The 22692-nt window shown below is 45.0% G+C and overlaps 1 protein-coding gene and 1 long non-coding RNA gene across 2 annotated transcripts in view; both read left to right on the top strand.

The window, feature by feature from the left end:
- The window catches only part of LOC142660627 (uncharacterized), a 43917-nt gene extending 41206 nt beyond the window's left edge, over nt 1-2711 (top strand). Inside the window, exon 4 of the long non-coding RNA XR_012850541.1 lies at nt 2426-2711. This is a non-coding gene — a long non-coding RNA (uncharacterized LOC142660627). The remainder of the gene's footprint in view (nt 1-2425) is intronic.
- A 2738-nt stretch (nt 2712-5449) lies between these two features.
- Nucleotides 5450-19950, top strand: SLC3A2 (solute carrier family 3 member 2). Its single transcript, XM_075837308.1, has 10 exons — nt 5450-5653; nt 5737-6184; nt 11900-12073; nt 12219-12322; nt 14622-14693; nt 14782-14846; nt 14968-15154; nt 15613-15753; nt 15950-16054; nt 19185-19950. Exons 2-10 carry the CDS (start codon nt 5752-5754, stop codon nt 19530-19532), a joined length of 1629 nt encoding a protein of 542 aa, XP_075693423.1. The 5' UTR covers nt 5450-5653; nt 5737-5751; the 3' UTR covers nt 19533-19950.
- Nucleotides 19951-22692: the final 2742 nt, after the last annotated feature.

A 22692-nucleotide genomic window follows, 5' to 3' on the forward strand; every position in this document is an offset into this window, starting at 1 on the left:
CGTTTTTTCCGACGCAAGCGGCACTCCAAACCATCTACACACCCACTGTACAGTTGATAACAAATTGCTACACACCAAGGAATCTGCCGGCCCAAAACAAAGAAAATCATCCAAGTAATGAATGATTGAGGCCACCCCGACACCTCACAAATAACCCACTCCAAGAAGGAACTAAACTCTTCAAAATAGGTGCAGGAGATCGAGCAGCCTATCGGCAAACTTCTGTCCACAATATAACCCCCCTCCAAATAGCACCCCTGCAGCCGAATGCTCTCTGGATGTATTGGAAGTAAAAGGAAAGCTGATTCTATATCCGTCTTTGCCATAAGCGCCCCCTTCCCATACCGCCTAACCCAATCAACTACCGCATCAAATGAAGTGTAAACCACTGAACATATAGACAGATCGATGCCATCATTCACAGAAGCCCCCTTCGGATGCGACAGGTGATGAATGAGACTAAACTTGTTGGGTTCCTTCTCGGGGACCACCCCCAGTGGGGAAACCACCAAGTTTGGAAAGGGGGGGGGTGAAACAAAAGGACCCACCATTTTACCCAGCCCCGCCTCCTTGCTCAATTTTTCCGTAACTATCAATGGGAACTCCCGTGCCGACTTTAAGCTCCATAACGAGAAGGGGACCTCGTGCTGCGGCTGAGGTATGTGAAACCCGTCCCTAAAACCTGCCTCCAGCAACTTTGCCCTCTCCATATCTGGATATCCACCTAGATACGGCAACATCTCTGCCAGCTTCACCGGTGTCTCCCCCATGGGCACCTGTACTGGCTCCCTTTCCTTTTTTGAAGCAGTGGGATGATACATGGGACGCCCCCCTGCAAACGGAGCAGGAGTGTTTAAATTTGCATCCTGCTCCGAACTTACACTGCCCGTCATTAAACTGCCGGCAAAAACTCATTTTGCAGTTTGCTGCCCTGCCCGACTCACTGGTGCCATTACCCTTAGTCATAACCCAATGTCCTTCTGATCCCACCGCATACTGGGGCGGACCACCTTACACTGTCTGAACTGCTCGTCATATCTGAGCCAGGTAATCCCCCCGTAGACCCTGTACGCCTCACCTTGGCATCTAAATAGCAGAAGAGTCCGGAGCAATTATCCGGCGCCCTCTCCCCTATGACATTTGCCACTATAGCAAACACCTGTAACCAGTTGGGAAAAGTTTGGGGTATTAATCTATACCTACACTTCTCCTCTTTCTTACTCTCCACCCATTTTGGCTTGTCCAAACCTCCCCCTTTGCCTTATCATCTAACCGCACCCGATCAACCTCTCCATCCTTATCAGTTTGAACCGACACTGCCACACCCGACTCCCGAACTATAACCCCCTGCCCCCTGATGCCTGTCCCCAATCACCCTAGAGACACTCCTGTGGCACCTGCCCACACATCAACCGACAACGGACTCCCCAAGAAACCGACATTCTGGCACCGCGACAATAATCCCCCCCAACGGATCATGCAAACTATTCTCCTGCCCCACCGCACCCGCATGAGTAAAATACGGCCTTGTGTACTCACCAGGCTGCGCAGGAGCTGTGGGCCCACCATCCGGGGAAACCGGATCTTCCCGTCGTCCTCCGTGAAATGCCTCCTGCTCTCCCGCGTGGTCCTCCTCTTGGGTCTCGTACCCCATTTCTGCCGTTCCTGGAGCGCCGTTCCTGCCGCTCTTCGCCCATGCTGGCAACACCACCGGCCGAGATGTCCGTGCCCTTTTGGTCCTCCATCGCCGAGCCAGTGAGGCGCTGCCCACTGCCGTTGCCCCGCACGACCACCAACTGTCCTGCGATCCCTCCACAGCCTCACCCTCTCCTGCCTGTAAGGCTCCCTCCATTCCAGGGGCAGTTACGCCGCTCACCGCCCGTTCCTCTGCTTGTGTGGCCAGCAGGGACCTGAGCCAGTCTGTGCCTCGCTCGCCCGCCATCCTCCCGAGAGCGCCGAGGGACACAACCAGCTTGTTGATACTTCCGGGTTAGACTAGCGCTCAGTACGGAGCGCCGTCTAACCCACCCTCGTGTCCCTCGGCTCCTCCCCTCGTCATGGGGCCTCCCCCTAGCCTGCAGCTTGGTCCGGCCATTCTATAACCCTCATCGATTCCCCAATTCAGTAGCTTTTCCCGTAAAAGACACAGTCGAATTGTGTTAAACGCACTTAACAAATTGAAGAAAGTAATTCTAACTGAATTTCACGGTGCTTCCAGATGCGAGTATACCCTATGTAATAAATAAATTACCGCATCCTCAACCCCCATTGTGGAGCAATAAGCGAATTGTAGTGGTTCAAGATGTTGACTTACTAACATTGCCAAATAGGCCAACACCAGCCTCTCAAATACCTTCATGATATGTGACGTAAGGGCCACTAGACGATAATCCTTTAATTCACCACGGCTACTTTTTTTTTTTAGGCACCGGTGCAATCCAAGAAGTCTTCCACAAGACCGGGACAATGTTTGAAGTTATGCTCATGTTATATAGTTTAGCCAAAGTTTCTCCTAACTGAACTGCGCAAACCTTCAACACCTTACAATATATCTGGTCCAGTCTGCAAGCTTTCTTTATATTTAACCTACTCAATTCTCTAGTGACCTCGTCTACCGTAATCACTAATTAGAGATCACCACCATCATACGACATTTCAATAGGTCGTTGTATACACCCTAATCCCCCATAATCAGCTCTGTGTGACATGTCACATGCCTGTACACCTACATCATTAAATCTATTAAAAAATTCATTAAATGTTGTTAGATGGTGAGGTGTGAAATCGGTCCATGAAGCCTTAGGGTGGATTCACACGAACGTGTATTGGGTCCGTGCGGGCCGCGTGGTTTTCATGCGCCACGCACAGACCAATACAAGACTATGGGGCAGTACAGACAGTCGTGCTTTTTGCGCAGCGTTTGTCCACTGCGCAAAAAGCGCGACATGGTCAATATCTCCGCGTATTTCGCGCATCACGCACCCATTGAAGTCAATGGGTGCGTGAAAACCACGCAGGTCGCACGGAAGCACTTCCGTGCGAACTGCCTGTTTCGCGCACCAGCTGTCAAAAGGATGAATGTAAACAGAAAAGCACCACTTTTCTGTTTACAAACATCCAAACGGAGTGTCTTTGAGATGAGCGAACCCGGACAACCGAACTTCACCGGGTTCGGCCGAACTCGTTTTGGCCGAACCCGGCAAAAAAAATTCCGGTGCGCGACGTCAGGAGATAGTCACGTTCCAGGGTGCTGAAAGAGTTAAACTGTTTCAGCACCCTGGACAGTGACTTCCGATCCCAATATACATGAACGTGTAAAAAAAAAAAGAAGTTCTGACTTACCGATAACTCCCGGCTTCTTCCTCCAGTCTGTCCTCCCGGGATGACAATTCAGTCCAAGTGACAGCTCCAGCCAATCACAGGCCAAGCACAGGCTGCAGCGGTCACATGGACTGCGGCGTCATCCAGGGAGGTGGGGCCCGATGTCAAGAGAGGCGCGTCACCAAGGATGCGTCACCAAGGCAACGGCCGGGAGGGAAGTTCTTGGTAAGTACGAACTTTTTTAACAGGTTTCTCGATATTGTGATCGGCATTCACTGTCGAGGGTGCTGAAAGAGTTAACTGCCGATCAGTTAACTCTTTCAGCACCCTGGACAGTGACTGACGTCGACTAGACTCATCTCTATGATGGCGGCTGCGCGAAAATCACGCAGCCGCGCATCATACACGGATGACACACGGAGCTGTCAAGTGGTTTTTGCGCGCGCAAAACGGCGCGTTTTTTGCGCGCGCAAAAACGCAACGTTCGTCTGAATAAGCCCTTAGGCCTCATGCCCACTTCAGTTTTTTTCTTCAGGGTGCTATCCGTTTTTGTCACGAATTGCACCCTGAACCCATTCTATTCAATGGGCCCATGCACGCTTCCGTTATTTTGACTGATCTGTTGTTCCGTTCCGTCAAATGTAGAGCATGTCCTACTTTTGTCAGTGATTCCGTGACCGTGGGGCCCATAGAAGTCAATGGGTCCATCAAAAAAACGGACGGAAGGCTTCCGTGTGCTGTCCGTTTTTGATGGATCCGTTGCCCTAGCAACAGCAGGGCGTGCCAAAGTTCTTAGACTGGGACATGTGACAAGTTCAAATAACGTTCAATACCTTGTTTATTTTTTACGTAAACACGGAAGCACAACGTCCATTTGAAACGGAAACACGGAACGGACACTGAGTACACACGGATACCATAACGGACACACGGATCCGTGAGAAACTGCTGTGAAAACGGTGATGGATGTGTGCATGAGGCCTTACATGTCGATAGGTTGCATCATGGTTTCCATTTGCTTATTAGGCGTCATGCACATGACCATCATTTTTATCTGCAATTACGGATCTATTCAATTCTATGGCCCACGGACACCTTTCCTTATATCTACGGATAAGAGTCCGGGTTGTAGAAATGACCCGCGAAAAATAGGTCTTGTCCTATTTTTTTAATTTGCAGACCTTGCTCCTATACTTTATAATGGACGCTTCTTGCACACCTCTTGTTGGGCGGATTTCCCTGTATAATTTTGATCAGTACAAACCAGCAGTTCCGTGAGGAGGCAGGGACTCCTAGCATCATAAATGTGTATAATGCCAGGAGTCCCGTTCACCTGTACCGCGTTCGGGCCAGGAAATCTGTCTGACACAGAGTTTTTACGGCCCGAACTCGGTCATGTGCATGAGGTGTGTTAGTCCGCTGCCGTCCGTGCCATAATCACGGGCCTCGTGCATGAGGGTCAGTGTGTTGCGTCAGTGTGTTTTGCGAGGGGCATGCGTTATTCAAAGCACATCTTTTTTTTTTTTCAACAGAATTGATGCGCTAATCACGCACCGCACGTGCATCCGTGTGCGGTGCGTGGTTTTCACGCAGCCATTGACTTCAATGGGCACGTAGGTGCGTGATAACGCACCAACATAGGACATGCAGTAAGTTTCACACAGGGGACTCTCGCTGCGTGAAAAATCACTTGTGTGAACGGCCCCATTGAAATCAATGGGTCCATGTGCTGTGCGTTGTTTCAACACACAGCACACGGACGTGATTCATGCTCGTGTGAATGGGGCCTTATTCACTCGAACGTCTTAAACGTCCGTGGGACGGTCGTTTGAAACCGCGGCCGTCCCACGGACCTATGTTATTCAATGTGGCCGTTCACACAGCCGTTGTTTCCACCGTGTGAAGGCTGCGTGGGAAAATAGGACATGTCCTATCTTTTCACGGATCACGCATCCCTCCATAGACTCTCAACTATGGGGGATGCGTGAGATCGCATCCCGCAGCGCTGAGCACGGATGCACCTTGGACGTGAAAAACGGTAGTTTTTCACGTCCGAGATGCGCAGCGCTCATGTGAATCGGGCCTTATAAAGTAAGCTGGGAGGTAGGGGCAGTAGGAGAGCGTGTTATGGCTGTGTGGAGCTGTCCCGGCAGCGTAATGCTGTTGCATCATGTGTCCTGCAGCACAGATCTCTTCAGTTATAAGGGGTAGTGCCAGAGAGGAGGAAGGGGCAGAGCCAGAGAGGAAGACGGGAGGGGCAGGGCAGCTATATAGCAGAGCCCAGCACCCCCTCCCTGGCCAGGCACTAGCAGATTGCTGACTGCACACATTGGTGAGACGGCTACACCGCCGGTAACCGCTGTGTATGTGGTTAGCGGGGCCGCAGGACTCATGTCAGTCTTCTCTCTCCTTTAGGTTTGTTCTCCAGACATGACACGAGATACGGCTCTAGACATGAAGGACGTTGAGCTGAACGAGATTGACCCAGAGAAACAGCCGATGGCTGCGGGGGTAGAGGACCCTCCAGTAGGGGGTGAGAAGAACGGGGTGGTTAAAGTGAAGCTGGAAGATGAAGATAATGACTGCGGCAGCCGGCCTGTCAAATTCACCGGGCTGTCAAAAGAAGAGCTGCTGAAGGTGGCAGGCACCCCGGGGTGGATGAGGGTCCGCTGGGCTCTACTCATCCTCTTCTGGCTGGGCTGGGCTGGCATGCTGGCAGGAGCTGTGGTCATCATTGTACAGGCTCCTCGCTGTCGTCCATTGCCCGCCATGGAGTGGTGGAACAAGGGGCCGCTCTATCAGGTAGGCGACCCCGCCACCTTCCAGGACGCTGAGGGCCAGGACGCCATTGGCGATATTTCGGGTGAGTACAGGTCGAGACGTGATGATACAATGGTGAGTTGTTCTTATAATGTGTACACGGTGCCGGCACATCGCAGAAAGGATGACTTCACAGGAAGCCGTCGCTACCGGTCTGAGCTGCTCTGCGATTATGTTGCATCAGCTTCTTACTGTGCCAGTTTGCCTGCCTGTACTTGCCCTGCCCACATTAGACAACTGCTGAGGGATGGAAGTCATGTTCACTCGTTAGCACTGATCTTTCCCATAAATTGATATACCGTGGAAATGACATCAAAAAGCCTATATTACTGGAGGGCACAGGACAGCCATGCATTACAGAACCGCACATTCATGTCAATCGGCAGATGTAATACATCATTTCTCCTGTGGTGGCGCTGCAGGAAAATTAAATGCTGTGGTCATCTTTTTTACAGGGAACCCTTCTACCAAAAAGTGTTATTACAGCGTTTAATCAATTTTAAAATTGATTACTTATCCTTATGATAGGCGGGGTGGGGGTCCGACTGCATTTCTGCCGATTAGTTGTTTGAAGGGGTCACGGCGCTGGTATGAGCGCTGCAGCCTGTTTGTTTACGTCGATTTCATTCCTGTACGTACTTTCACACGCTGTTACGTTCGTACCATCTTTGCAAGGTATTGCAACACTGTCCCATTCACTTGAATGGGACATTGCAGCAATACCTTGCAAAGCTGCTACGAAAGTGACGCCGTATGAACGAATATGGAAACCATAAAGCTTGTACCAACAGCTGATCGGCGGGTGTCTAATATTGATGGCCTACCTTAGGATAACCTCTTAACCCCTTCCCTCTGGCCACTTTTGACCTTCCTGACAGAGCCTCATTTTTCAAATCGTGACACATTGGACTTTATGTTACTGGCAAAATTTGCCTGATACATTCAGTATTTAATTGTGAAAAACACCAAAATGTAGCAAAAAAAAATATTGCAAAAATTAGCATTTTTCTAAATTTAAATGTATCTGCTTGTTATACCACACATAATAGTCGCTAATTAACATCCCCCATATGTCTACTTTAGATTGACATCGTTTTTTGAACATCCTTTTATTCTTCTAGGGCATTGCAAGGCTTAGATCTTTAGCAGCAATTTCTCTCATTTTCAAGAAAATTTAAAAAGGCTATTTCTATAGGGTTCAGTTGTGAAGTGGCTTTGAGGGCCTTATATATTAGAAACCCCCAATAAGTCTCTCCATTTTAAAAACTTCACCCCTCAAAGTATTCAAAACCGCATTTAGAAAGTAACCCTTTAGATGTTTGACAGGAATTAAAGCAAAGTAGAGGTGAAATTTAGAAATGTCATTTCTTTTTGTAGAAATTCATTTTTAATCCATTTTTTTTGTAACACAGAAGCTTTACCAGAGAGACGCAACTCAATATTTATTGCCCAGGTTCTGGAGATTTAGGAAATATCCCACATGTGGCCGTAGCGTGCTAATGGACTGAAACACAGGCCTCAGAAGCAAAGGAGTACCTAGAGGATTTTGAGGCCTTCTTTTTATTAGACTATATTTTAGACACCATGTCCGGTTTGAAAGGCTCTTGCGGTGCCAAAACAGTGGAAATTCCCCAAAAGTGACCCCATTTGAGAAACTACACACCTCAAGGAAATTATCTAGGGGTATAGTGAGCATTTTGACACCACAGGTTCATTGCAGAAATTATTGGAAGTATGAAAAAAATGTAGATTTTAATTTTTTTTGGCAAAGAAAATGTAGGTTTAGCTAATTTTGTTTAAATTTCCACATAGACTAAAGGAAAAAAAGCAAAAGCAAAATTTGTAAAGCAATTTCTCCCGAGTAAAACAATACCCCACATGTTGTAATAAACGGCTGTTTGGACACACGGCAGGGCTCAGAAGGGAAAGAGCGCTATTTGGCTTTTGGTGCTCAAATTTAGCAGGAATGGTTTGCGGAGACCATGTAGCATTTGCAAAGCCCCTGAGGGGACAAAACCGTGGAAGCCTCCCACAAGTCACCCCATTTTGGGAACTACACCCATTGAGGAAATTATGTAGAGGTATAGTGAGCATTTTGACCGCACAGGTTTTTTGCAGAAATTATTGGAATTAGCCCGTAAAAGTTAAAATCTAAATTTTTTTCAAAGAAAATGTAGATTTTGTGAAGTATTTTTTTTTGCTATTTCCATAAGGACTAAAGGAGAAAAAGCACCACAATTTCTCCCGAGTATGGCAATACCCCATATGTGGTAATAAGCTGCTTTTTGGGCACACAGTAGGGCTCAGAAGAGGAGTGGCATTTGGAGTGCAGATTTTGCTGGATTGGTTTCTGGTCGCTATGTTGCATTTGCAAAGGCACTGTGGGACAAAAGCAGTGGAAACCCCGCAGGTGTTTTGCAGAAATTAGTGTGCACTCGATGTGGCAGAGTGAAAATGGGATATTTTCCATAGATATGCCAATATGTGGTGCCCAGCTTGTGCCACCATAAAAAGACAGCTCTCTAATTATGCTGTGTTTCCCGGTTTTAGAATCACCCTACATGTGGCCCTAATCTTTTGCCTGGACATTTGACAGGGCTCAGGAGTGAAAGAGTACCATGCGAAGTTGAGGCCTAATTTGGCGATTTGCAAAGTATTGGTTCACAATTGCAGAGGCTCTGATGTGAAATAATAAAAGAAACACCTGAGAAGTGACCCCATTTTGGAAACTGCACCCCTCAAGGCCTTTATTAAGGGGTGTAGTGAGCATTTTCACCCCACAGGTCTTTTCCATAAATGATTGCGCTGCGGATGGTGCAAAGTACAAATTTAAATTTTTCCCTAGATATGCTATTTCAGTGGCAAATATGTTGTGCCACTGGAGACACACATCCCAAAAATTGTTAAAAGGGTTCTCCCGGGTATGGCGATGCCATATATGTGGAAGTAAACAGCTGTTTGGGCACACTGTAGGGTTCAGAGGGGAGGGAGCACCATTTGGCTTTTGTAGCGTGGATTTGCTTGGTAGTAGTTTTGTTTGAGTATTACTGGTGTTTCCATTTTATAATGTGGGGGTACATGTAAGCCGGGTGGAGTATATAAGGGGCATAGTCCGGTAGTATAATAATTGGGTTAAAAAAAACAATAAAATAATCCATAGATGTGTGGACAGGCCAGTGTCGCTCTGATAATTGTCCTTCCTTATCCCCTTTTGGTCCACACTCCGCACCTTTGTAGTTTGGGGAATTTTGCTGGGAAAGTGTTGTCCTGGTATAATACGGGCACTCTCACTTCCAGAAGATATGTTTGGGCCCTCCCCTTCCTGGTTCCCTAATTTTAGGGCCTTCATAATTCGCCTCTTGAAACAGAAGAAATGTTCCCCTCGGGCCGGCACCACTGCATATTTTTTATTTCCTGGCTTATTGGAGCCTTAACTAATTTTTATTTTTTCATAGACGTAGTGGCATGAGGGCTGTTTTTTTGCGGGACGAGCTCTAGTTATTAATTGGTACCATTTTGGGGTACATGCGACTTTTTGATGGCTTTTTTTTTTTTTTTAATCCTATTTTTTTTGGGAGGCCAGGGACCAAAAACAATTCCGGCATAATCTTCTACGTTTTTTATTTATACCGTGTTCACCATGCGTTCTAAATTACATGTTAACTTTATTCTGCGGGTCAGTCCGATTCCGGCAATACCAAATTTATAGCACTTTTTTATGTTTTACAACTTTTTGCACAATAAAATAACTTTTGTAAAAAGAATGTATTTTTTAATTTTTTTGTCCAGGTTGTGAGAACCAAAACATTTTAATTTTCTTGTCTACTGAGCTGCATGAGGGCCTGTTTTTTTGTTTTTTTTTGGTGAGACGAGCTATATTTTTTTTTTTTTTTTTTTTTTATATAGGTACCATTTTTGGATACGTGCGACTTTTTGATCACTTTTTATTCCGATATTTGTAGGGCAAAGTGACCAAAAAACAAATTCTGGCATAGGTTTTTTTTGTTTTGTTTCCGCCATTCACCGCGTGGAATAAATAACGTAATCGTTTCATAGTTCAGGTGGTTACAGACGCGGCGATACCAAATATGTATGGTCTACCATCAGGGCTGGCGACTGCTGCTATGGCAACAGGAGACCTAAAAATGGCCTCCTGCTCTGCCATTACGGAAACAGACTAGGCCCCGCCGGGTGGCGAAGCCTTATCGGGTTGTGGTCAGTGAATGACTGACAGATCTAATACATTACATAGGTAATGCAATGTATTAGAAAAATAAATAAATCTGACAGTTGGACCTTCCGGTCCCCTAGTGGGACTAAAGAAAAGTGTAAAAAAGTATATAAATTTTTTTTTTTTAAAAACATAATAAAGGTTTCAAGTAATAAAATAAAAAAAAATAGCCCTGTTCCCCTATCCAGTCCTTTATTATTGGAAAAAATAAATAAAGAGCTGGCGATCTGCTAGCAACCTCTAAGATGCAGCGATCGCTGCATTAAAGCGGTTAATGGCAGGGATTGGAGCTAGCTCCGGTTCCTGCAGTTCTAGGTGGATGTCAGCTGTAACATACAGCTGATATTCACCGCTGATGACGCCAGCTCAGTTCCTGAGCCGGCGCCATCTTGCTGTTGGCTACGGAAGCCTTTCAGGCCCTGCCGCCGCCGGGTGGGGCTGGAATTTTTCCGTGCTAGGCAGACCAGGAGGCCAGTATTAGGCCTCCGGTTGCCATTGTACCCACCAGAACCCCAGCAATTTCATTGCTGGGGTTCCGATGAGGTCCAAACAGCTTAAATGCAGCGATAGCATTTCAGCGCTGCATTTAAGGGGTTAATGGCGGGGATATAAGCTAATTTCGGTCCCCGCCATTACAGCCGGGTGTCCGCTGTAAGATACCGCTGACATCCGGCGATGGTGGCACCGGCTCCGCTTCTGAGCCGGTGTCCACCATTTGTTGTATGGATACGGCAAAATGCGGGAAGCGCTGGCTTTCCATGACTTATCCATACGACAAATGTCGTGGGTTAAATGCTGGAATTAGAAACATCATTGACCCTGGCCATATTCAGCTACAGAGTACAATTTTAGGCTGTGTTCACATCTGCATTCACTTATCCATTGTTCTCCACCATCGCAAGAAAATGGAAGTTCTGGATCCATCGCATGACTGACATAAAGGTTTCTGACATAAAGGTTTTTCCGTTTTACTGGAAAAATAGCGCATTTCTTACTGGGTTCTTTTCTTAAGGTCTGCGACAGAGGCTCCAAACATACACTAGTTGCATTTTGTTGGAAGTGGCAGAAAACTAGTAAATCAGTTGTAAAAAGCAGCACTCCTTTTCCTACCACAAACGGAAATTGTCATAGGTGTTGGAAAAATTAGCTGTATGGCCTCCAGATTTGAGTTATTTTTGAGTAATTGTACCAGAAAATGGGCATGCTGGCATTGATCTCTAGGACACACACACCTGTTTACAGGTCGGCTATTGAGAAATCTACTTCTAGAAATAAACTATGGGGACACAGACAGGGAGACCTCCCCCGTTCCAACCAGCAATCTTATATTTTTAACTATTGGAGTGCGAATTGCGAAAGTGGATTGTATTGAAAAATATCGGCAATAATGGGAATGCATTAGCCGGATAAGCCTCTCACAGAAAATATTAACTGCTTGGATTACTGCAGCTCAATGCGTACAGACAGTGGCACATAGGCCAACCATATTAAATGAGCGTTTATCAATTTGTTTTTATCAATATTTAGGAATACAGCAACGACTGGATTCCCTCAGCACCCTGAAAGTGAAGGGTCTGGTGATCGGACCCCTGCACATCAATTCTAAAGATGATCCTTCAGGAACTATGCTCAAGGAAATTGACCAAAAATATGGAACAATAGAAAACTTCAAAAACCTGATAGAAGCAGCTCGGAAGAAAAGTAAGTACCATATGTTATGTGAACATTGCTGATGTCCCCAGTCCCACACAGGTCGCTACCTACTGGTGGTAATAACTGTCTTCTGTGTGCGCGCTGAGAGGTACATGGTAAGCGGCACGTTAACTAATGGGGTTTTCATTTTTAGGCATTCAGATAGTTTTGGACCTGACTCCTAATTACCGAGGAGTCGACGTCTGGTTCAGCCAGGAAATGAAAGCACCAGAAAGTGTCCTGCTAACACAAATGAAGGTGAGGCAAATGATCTCCATGACATTGTAAAGCAGTACAATTCTGCATACAGCCTGTCGATACAACGTCTATGGATGCTCTGTCTACGTGGTCCAGTTTGACCTGGAGATTGTATTATAAAGTTTAAAGGGATATTCCCATCAGCATAATCCTATCTCAACTGCTAGTTATCCTAAAATTAGCGACTTCACCAAATACCTTGATTTTTCAAATCTTTACTTTTCTCTAGATAATCCTCCTGCGACATGCTGAGTCCCCCTCATTCTATTTGTCTCGTTGCCTAGGGTTGCGCAATGTTTTCCCCTTCTTTTACTGTAGAGGATGGCCGGGTGAGCAGTATCTCCTGGCCACCCCTCTCCAGCTACATTCAGATCTGTGGAGGACGGCTTCAGGGCTATTGCACATGACTAGGGAGTAAAACTGTAGGGACAAACAACGATTGCGGGGAGAACGAAGAAGGGGGGGGGTCGTCTCAACTAAGCTTACCGTGCTTGGTAGAGACGTGTGGTCTAGTCCCGAGGCTGCTAATGCTAGTGTATCTAGCAGCACGGAGAAGGCAGCACAGCTTGATTGACATCAACCGTGTACTGCCCACATTTGCCACCACTAAGAGGAACGAGCTGTGGGAAAAGGGATGGAAAAAGATAATTCTGGGTATAATAAATTGGATCTCTTTTAAAAGGGAGTTTGTAAGATTAAAAAAATAGTCTGCTTTTTCCTCGAAATAGCACTACTCTTGTCTATGGGCTATGACTGGTGAATGTGGCTGAGCTGCAATATTAGACACAGCCCATGAAAAAGAGTGCCACTGTCTCTTAAGGAGCACAGCCCCTCTAATCTCATCTAAGCCCTTTAACCCCTTAATGACCGGGCCATTTTGCACGTTAATGACCAAGGATTATTTTTTGTTTTTTCACGGTCGCATTCCAAGAGTCGTAACTGTTTTTTTATTCCGTCGACATAGCCGTATAAGGGCTTGTTTTTTGCGGGACGAGTTGTATTTTGTAATTGTACCATTTTTAGATGCTTATAATATATTGATTAACTTTTTTTAACTTTATTTTAGGAGAGAATTGAAAATAAGCAGCTATTCCAGCATTGATTTTCACGTTATAAATTTACGCCATTTAGTATGCAGCGTAAATAACATGTTAACTTTATTCTATGGGTCGGCACAATTACGGGGATACCAAATATGTAAAGGTTTTATATGTTTTTTCTATGTTTGCACAATAAAAACCCTTTTAGAAAAAAATTACTTGTTTTTGCATCGCCGCATTCCAAGAGACGTAACGTTTTTATTTTTCCGTCGATGTGGCCGTACGTGGGCTTGATTTTTGCGGGACAATGTGTAGTTTTCATTAGTACTATTTTGGGGTACATAGGACTTATAGATTAACTTTTATTTTTTATGGGGGGAATGGGAGAAAAGAGAGAATTTTGCCGTTGTTTTTTGCGTTTTCTTTGGACGCCGTTCATCCGGCGGTTTAATTAATGTGTTCATTTTATTGGTCAAGATGTTACGATCGCGGGGATACCATATATGTGCATGTGTGATTTGTTTTGACCGTTTTATTAAATAAAACCACTTTTTGGGGCAAAAAAGTAGTTTTATTTGACTTTGACTGTAATTTTTTTTTTTTTTTTTTCACAAACTTTATTTAACTGTTTTACATTTTTTTTTTAGTCCCACCAGGGGACTTCACTATGCGATATGCCGGTCGCATATATAATGCTTTGGTATACTTCGTATACCAAAGCATTATTGCCTGTCAGTGTAAAACTGACAGGCAACCTGTTAGGTCATGCCTCCGGCATCGCCTAACAGGCAGATGCTGAAGACAGACCTGGGGGTCTTTGTTAGACCCCCGGCTGTCATGGAAACCCGACGGCGACCCGCGATTTGTTTGCGGGGGCGCCGATCGGGAGACAGAGGGAGTTCCCCCTTCTGTCAAACACATTAAATGCCGCTGTCACTATTGACAGCGGCATTTAATGGGTTAAACTGCCGGAATCGTCGCGCGCTTCGATTCCGGCAGTTGCAGCAGGAGCCAGGCTGTGTATAACAGCCGTGCTCCTGCCGCTGATCGCGTGTGTACACTGGCAGTACCCACGCCATCACAGGACGGATATATCCGTCCTCCTGCGCGAACTAGCAGCTGCCGAGGACGGATATATCCGTCCTTCGGCGTTAAGGGGTTAAACGCTCAGTCCAGAAGAGGTCGTTTTTTTGTTGTTTTTTTTTTCTCGGAGGCTTCTTAATATATACAGTCTGACAATTTAATGTACTTTTCTGCAGGATGCTATGAATTTCTGGTTTGAAAATGATGTTGGAGGAATTTACATAAGTGGATTTGACAACCTCCTGAATGTAAGTCTGTCCCACACTTCTTGCATTATTCCGTTTCATTCCAACCTCTGTTCAATGATAAAGCTCATCAATTCTTCTCTAATATTAGCCGGATGAACTCCTTCCTGAACTGAAGAACATCACTGCTAACCACAGCACGGAGGGTAAAGCCAGGTGAATATTTGGGATGTTCTTACAATACAGGGCCCTGCAATTCTTCTCTGGTTCTTGTCTTCTCGCTCCAGTCTTATAAGACATTGAGCATATTGAAACGTTATGTATTTTCTCCTGATAGGGTGCTGCTTATCTCTTCTAATGATGCCCCCGACAGCCAGATACTGAGAATCCTCAATGACACTTCCTCTGGCATCTTAAGTACAAGCTATTTGTTGAGCAAGGGCAATGAAAGTGACAGTAATCTTGGACAGCGCATCAAGCAATACCAAGAAATTGCTGGTGTACAGGACAAGATTCTGTGGGCGGTAAGTACAAATACAAAAGCATTTCCCGCTTTATGAATTTTCTCTAGTTTTTGCTTTCCCATAGAACTATTACCTGCTTCTTTCCAGCCTCCGTGGCAATCCTCATTAGGCCAAATTCACACAAGCGTGTGAGACTTGTGCCCACAAAGAATGGGCCGTTTTAATGCATATGACTGTCCAAGTTGCGTCAGTGTGGTTTTCGTGTTCCATTGGTTTTTCTCGTCTGTTTAATAGACTTTAATTACAGTCTTGTCGGTTTTTTGCCGACCAGAGTAGGACATGCTGTAAGTTTCTCGCAACGGGCACACGGTCCATGATAAAAATAACTGTTGTGTGAATAGCCCCTTGAATGGCATGGGGCAGTGTGCTGTCAGTTGTTAAAAAGACAGCACACTGACGAGAAATACGTTCATGTGAATAAGGCCTTCTATTAATATGTACGCTGCCCTTCCCTATAGGTCAGACCACGTTTAGGTCACATGGCTTCTGTGGTGAAAGAGAAGTTGCTGCGTGTATATCAGCTCCTGCTATTCACTCTTCAAGGAACACCTTTAACTTTGTATGGGGATGAGATTGGACTTAAAGATTTGCCTGGACAGGTAAGGAATCTCGCTGCAGTTGGTTTTAACATTTTATTAGTTGAGATTAGCCCAGTGTGAAAAAATAAATTACCATGAACAGGCCCAGGCAAGATCTAGTCCATGCGAAAGCCATGAAAGAGCCTTCATCTGCCCTTGTCTACTTCTGCAACAGACTTTTGTGTACATTTTTACTAACCTGTTCTGTTCTCCTCAGCCTTCACGTGGTCCGTACATGCAGTGGGATGATACTAAGAATCATGGATTCTCTGAAGGCACAGTGGGTGAAGTAAATGAGCTCAACATCAACATCACATTTAGGGTGAGGATGCAGGAGTAGATGCGTTACAGTTCACAATAATAAAAAATTGGGCACATGACATCAGTCAAACAAGTCCTTGAGATATCTGACCTTGGCAAATATGTAAACATTCTGTTCAACCATTTCTTAGTTTTATCGGTTTTGGGAAAGCTGGGTGATGAGCACTGTTAGGGCTAGTTCACATGGAGTATTTTGACGCGGCAACATGCCCTTTCTTCAGGTGTTTCCGTCTCTGGCCTACCCATTGCCATCAGTGGGAGGCAGAGAAATCTGTTTTTGCAGCGTTTTTTGAACGCGGCCAAAAATCGAGGCAAATGTTCTGCCGGCAGGTCAAAATCTGCCTCAAAATTCCTGAAGGAATTTTAAAGCAGATTTTTTTCGGCCTGCAAAAAGAACTCTGTGTGTACAGGGCTTTACACCGAAAAGTGATTTGTCAAAAAAGTCTTCGTTATCAGTCAGACATTGCCCACTGCTGTATTGTTGCATTTGTAGGCCATTCAGGAGTCTGGGAAAGCTTGTTAATAATTTCTGTTTTATATGTACTGACTGAACAGCATAACTTCAGTGTATGAATATTAGCTGAGGTACTGCACAAGTCGACTCTTGAAGCAGAAGGTTATAAACCGTTTATTCTTCGCAGCGACCTATGAATTACATGTTTTCTATAATCTTTGCTCTTTGTTCCTTCACTGAAATCTGCTTACAGTTCAGTTCTAGCATTGCTGTCTCTTTAGCATTCCGCATACTTGAGGCTTTATCCCCCTCTCCTGACTCGGCTGATTCTATTGTTTGCCCATAATCCAGTGTCGGCCAACCCTTGGATACAACCTTTGCTCTACTTAGCGACCCAGTTACAGACAAACAACATTGAGTACATGACTGAAGTCTTATTTCACGCATTTCTCTGGAAAGATTTCACAATTCTTCTAAGATTTTCATTTTTCTTTTATTAGCACTTATACACGATACATTAACTTCACTGTATACTTGAAAGCGCTAAAACATAAACGTTCGACTGACATGAAAAATGCTACTTTTAGTTTCTACAGCACATAACTGTTCGCATGTCCGTTGTATCATCAGTTTTTTTTTCTCAAGTGATTACAACTGATGAAAAAATGTATCAGTTGCCATCAGGCTTTTTCACGATTTTTACTGCAAAACCATCAGTTGTTGTTAGTTGTCATCAGTTTTTACCACAATGGTCCACCAAAAAGGTAGTCTAGGGTCTGAAAATGTGCCAATTTTATAAGAGTGGTGGATAGTTTGTGGTAGATTGTATACATGATAGATTAGATACTTGTGTACCTTGTCGGGGCTCTCCGCTCCGGCCATGGCGCTACACTGAAGTCTGACACACATTGTAATGTCACTTGTGTCATATACAGCGCAGCGCCAAGAGAGCGAGCCCAGAAGGCAGCTTCTGTCCACTGACCTCAGATCAAATCTTCGAAGCAGCCATGTGAGCCTGAAAAGACTCCAAACACTAGCCCTAACTTTAGTGAGTAGATGGTTTTTGGCGCCTTTACAGCTACCCAATACCACCCTGCATCTCCTGCCCACACCACGCAGGGATTCACACAACATGGTTGTATATAGTGCCACACACCCCCTGTAGATAATGCCACGGTTCCCTCTGCAGATTGTGCCACACTCTCTGTAGATAATACCACAGTGCCCTCTGTTGATGGTGCCACACCCCTGTATATAGTGCCACACTCCCTGTAGATAATGCCGCAGTGCCCTCTGTATATAGTGCCACACATGCCCCTGTAGATAATGCCGCAGTGCGCTCTGAATATGCCACAGTACCCCCTGTAGGCAGCGCCACACAGGCCCCTTTGTAGGCAGCGCCACACAGGCCCCTTTGTAGGCAGCGCCACACAGGTCACAGCCCCCTTGTAGGTAGCACCCCCCCCCCCCCTATCTAGATAGCACCACTGCAGCTCCCTGAAGGAGCGAAATCCCCCTTTGGCCGGGGATTCCGCTCCTGGAGCGCTCTGCTTCATGTCTCTGTCCATATATGGACAGTGACATCAGGGGCAACTCCTGAAGTTGGATCACAGCGTTGCCGATGCTGTGACCGGGGATTCCACTCCAGGAGAAGCCCCTGTCGTTTGTGTCCATTTATGGACAGTGACGTCACTGGCTTATCTTGGAGTGGAATCCCCGGTCAGAGTCGGCAACGCTGTGTACGGGGATTCCGCTTCAGGAGTTGCTCCTGATGTCACGGTCCATATTTGGACAGACATCAAGCGCTCAGTCCAGGAGCCGAATCCCTGGCCACACTGGGATTCTACTCCTTCAGGGAGCTACAGTGGCGCTAGTAAATAGCAGAACAGGGAGATACCTCCCTGCTCTGCTATAATGGCGTCACTACCACTGTAGCAGCCGCAATGGTCGCTAGCGGCGCCGCCTGCCATGGACCGGAGGTTCCGCCCTCATGCCCGGTGTCGCAGCTAGCAGCCGCTATGGCTGCTACAGCAGTAGCGACGCAACTGATTGAAGTAGCGGCCGGGCGGAAAGAAGCTGAAACCAGCAGGGGAAGGGAGCCAGCACCGCGCCCCCTTCCATCTGCTGGGGGTGATGTGCAATGGCACAGGTTGCACACCCTAAGGCGGGCCCTGGGTGGGAGGGTAGTTGGCAGGGGATTCCGCTCCTAGCTCACGTCCACTTTCCCTTCCGGGTGCTGCCGGAAGGTTGGATGCGGCAGCACCCGGTGTTCATCCGGCCACCATTAAAATAGATATGATCCAACGCCGGACCTCTGTGGGAGTCTGAACCAAAAACGCTGCAGGTAACTTTTTTAGATCCGGCGCTGTACGGCGCCACAACTGATGTCGCCCGTACCAGAACAGATCCCATAGAAAGCTATGGGTTCCGTTCTATCATCAGTTTGCCTCTGTGTTGAAGAAAAGCCAGAGGTAAACTGAAGCAGACGCCGGACATATGTGAATGGCCCCTGAGCTAAAAAAAAAATATTTATACAACATAAGAGAAAAAAAAGGACATTTCATTTAACTGAGTATAGTTACTTAGGAAAGATTCGCAAGGGGGAAAGCAAAATATTTCACAATTCTAAAACCTGAATTTGTCATTTAACACACCTTTGTTTTTTTTTTCTCTTTAGGCTCAGGAAGAAGATAAAGGTTCTTTACTCAATTTTTTTAAGCACCTGAGTGAGCTACGTGGGAAGGAGCGGTCACTTCTTCATGGTGATTTCACGCTACTACACCACACGGATGCAGCACTAGGTTTTGTGCGCATTTGGGACCAGAATGAAAGATTTGTGACTTTAGTGAACTTTAATCCTGAGGTGGAGACAGATATGTCTATTTCACATGAGAATATACCAGATCAGTGTTCAGTGGTTTTAAGTTCAAATCAAGAGCGGAAAGAAGGAAGCGGTATTTCCATAAAGAAGCTGACCCTTGCAGCAGGAGAAGCATTACTGCTTAAATATCCTTATATTGCATAAGGAAACCTGCTAGCTGAGCTATACTTCCACATTCCATATTCTGACCCTATTTTACCAATCCAGGAGGCACAGTGTTAGCTCTTACCAAACCCCTTTCACTCTCCCCTCCCTTTCATCCTACCATAGCAGTAAAGTTCATTGCACTCAGACCACCACCATTAATGTCTAAAGTTATTGAGCAAGAGGTTCTTTAAACGCGTTAACAGCAATAAGTGAAGTGTGCTTTTTTTTTTGTGTTGTGAACAGTAAATGCTTCAGAATGTATGCACACACTTGTGTATGAATGATTGTTTCATACAGATAATACAGTATTGTGTCAAACTGCCTCCTGAGTGTTTGGGGAGAGAATAATATAAGGAGAGCAAAGCATTCTGGTCAGAATTTTTCCCTTAATAAAAGTAGTTTACATTTGCGCGGATATTGTGTATCATTATTTTGCTTCTGTTAACATTAACCTATCCGATATAAATAAATATACACAAATAGATGTAAAAAAATTGGTATAAAGATGAGTGTCAGCTACTGGCCTATTGCTGTCTCTAATAAAACAACAAAAACAAAAAATATTTAACAGCTGCAGTGTGTATTATATAGTATTCTATTCTTACTGTTACAAATAAACTTAAGGCGTAGTTACTTTCCATATGTTATAGAGACCTATCAGAAATATTGATTGGTGTGGGTACGGGTGCTGAGACCCCCACTGCTGCTGCTGCAGAGAAAAAAAAAAAAAAGGGTCATAAGTGCTCAGCTGAACGCACTTACTGAACTAAGCCGGCTTGATAATGCCTGTATTGAGAGGGTGAAACGTTTCTGGGATTGTTTCATCCTTTTTATTTGTGGAGTGTTGCTTTCTCGTTGCTTACTTGTGGTATCTATCACACGAGGTCACTTCTATGAAGCCTTGCACCGGACTTGTTTTTTTTTCCTGGGTGTTTTAATTAGACCTCCATGAATACCATCGGCGCCCCCCAATCGTGTCACGTGGGATGAAGCGATGAGGGGGCCACCTTCCTCTTTATCACCACTTAGATTTGACCACGGCATCTAAGTGGTTAGATGGGCGGGATCGGTGTTAATAGAGGATTTTCTCTCAAAATGTACTCCAAAAAGGCCATATACTAGTTTGTCAGAAGTTTTGAGTCATAGCCATGTTTGGTAATTGTTTCTCTTAGTGTAACAGATATGGACTTTTTCTATTTTGTTATGGACATTTTTGCAAGTGACCACATTCTTGGTAGAAAAAATATATATGATGTAGACTGAAAAGCTTAAATTACTAGAAGATCAGCATTTTGCAGCCACACAGCAGAGCACATGATATGGTGAAGAAACCTACACAGCAATATCGTACTTCCCCAAATATTGAAAACCTATATAGATGTCATATCCATCTCTGTTGTCACTATATCCAACTACTTCTAGAATGGGTGTAATTAACCTGAGCCTATGTCGAAGTATTCCAGAATTTAGACAGTACAGCAAGTACCCCCAACCCCCTCTCCTAGTTTTGATTCTATCAGTAAGATTGTGGCACCATGTCCGAATAAGATTATTCTCCCAGGATTCAGAAGGGTCGTATTGATGTGGTTTCCAGGTCCTCTTCAATGTTCAGAATGTACAGGTCCTGGTGTTGATTTTAATCCATGAAGGGCAGAGCATGCACAGCCTCTACGTTATGAGCAGAAACCCTATAATTGAGAGAACCCTGTTAACTTTTATTGATTTAAATTGAGAGGCGTCACCGTGAGCGTTATTTGCATCACACCTTAGACAGTAATACGACCCAGGGTTTTTTCGAGATTTAGAATGTTTTTTGCATTAGATATTTTTGTAACTCTAGTAGACAGTAGAACTATACTACGCTGCATCCTCAGGAGTATTCTATATATATATATATATATTCGTGACAGAGGGGCAGTTCATGACTCCTATATGAGCACATTACTTTTGGGAAAAGGGTACTTTTTTTTTTACTTGCCATATTTTTCGGACCATAAGACGTACTTTTTAGCTAGAATCTTGCTAAAAAGTCCCTGCGTCTTATATTCGGCACTTAAAGAGTCTCTGTCACCACATTATAAGTGGCGTATATTGTACATGATGTGATCGGCGCTGTAATGTATATTACAGCTGTGTTTTTTTTATTTAGAAAAACTCATTTTTGACGGAGTTATGACCTATTTTAGCTTTATGCTAATGAGTTTCTTAATAAACAACTGGGCGTGTTTTACTATATGACCAAGTGGGCGTTGTACAGAGGAGTGTATTATGCTGACCAATCAGTGACCAATCAGCGTCATACACTTCTCCCCATTCATTTACAGAGCATATAGCTATATCGCTATGTGCAGCCACATACACACTATAACGCTACTCGTGTCATGACAATGAATATACAACGTTCTAGTGTGTTTATGTGGCTGCACATAGCTATATCGCTATGTGCTGTGTAAATGAATGGAGAGAAGTGTATGACGCTGATTGGTCATTGATTGGTCAGCGTCATACACTTCTCTCCACAACGTCAACTTGGCCAAAAAGTAAAACACACCCAGTTGTTCATTAAGAAAATCATTAGCATAAAGCTAAAATAGGTCATAACTCCGTCAAAAATGATAATTTTTCTAAATAAAAAAAACTGCTGTAATCTACATTACAGCGCCGATCACACCATGTACAATATCGGGTACTTATAATGTGGTGACAGAGCCTCTTTAATGCGTGTGGCAGCGCAAGACGCCCCCCCCCCCCTGACCGCTTCCTTAAAGTGTAAATAAACGTTCGACAAACTTCTGACATGTCATAGTGACATGTCAGAAGTTTTGATTGGTGGGGGTCCGAGCACTGAATCGCAAAAACAAAGCGCTCATGTGAGCACTCAGCTACTTCGTTTCTGTTCAACTTTTTCTGGAAAGCCAATGTATCGGCGTACGGGCTCATAGAATTTCTATTGAGCCCGTACTCCGATACAGTGATTTCTGGAAAAAGCTGAACAGAAACAAAGAGGCTGAGCGTTCACAAGAGCGCTTCTGCCGTTTTGTTTTAGCGAATGGGGGTGTCAGTGTGCGACCCCCATCAATCAAACGTTTAGTTACCTTTTAATGATGGGAAAAGCCTAATCTGACTAATCACTGAATTCTGCTTTTCCGCCTCCTTC

This window comes from Rhinoderma darwinii, chromosome 9 (assembly GCF_050947455.1).
Source record: "Rhinoderma darwinii isolate aRhiDar2 chromosome 9, aRhiDar2.hap1, whole genome shotgun sequence".
In the NCBI taxonomy this organism is placed as follows: Eukaryota; Metazoa; Chordata; class Amphibia; order Anura; family Rhinodermatidae; genus Rhinoderma; species Rhinoderma darwinii.

Bases quoted from the DNA above. Each gene is read 5' to 3' on its own strand.
- SLC3A2 (XM_075837308.1), top strand. From the start codon at position 5,752: ATGACACGAGATACGGCTCTAGACATGAAGGACGTTGAGCTGAACGAG. The intron at 12,323-14,621 runs GTGAGGCAAATG...ACTTTTCTGCAG, and splicing joins TCCTGCTAACACAAATGAAG to GATGCTATGAATTTCTGGTT. The intron at 15,754-15,949 runs GTAAGGAATCTC...TGTTCTCCTCAG, and splicing joins TTAAAGATTTGCCTGGACAG to CCTTCACGTGGTCCGTACAT.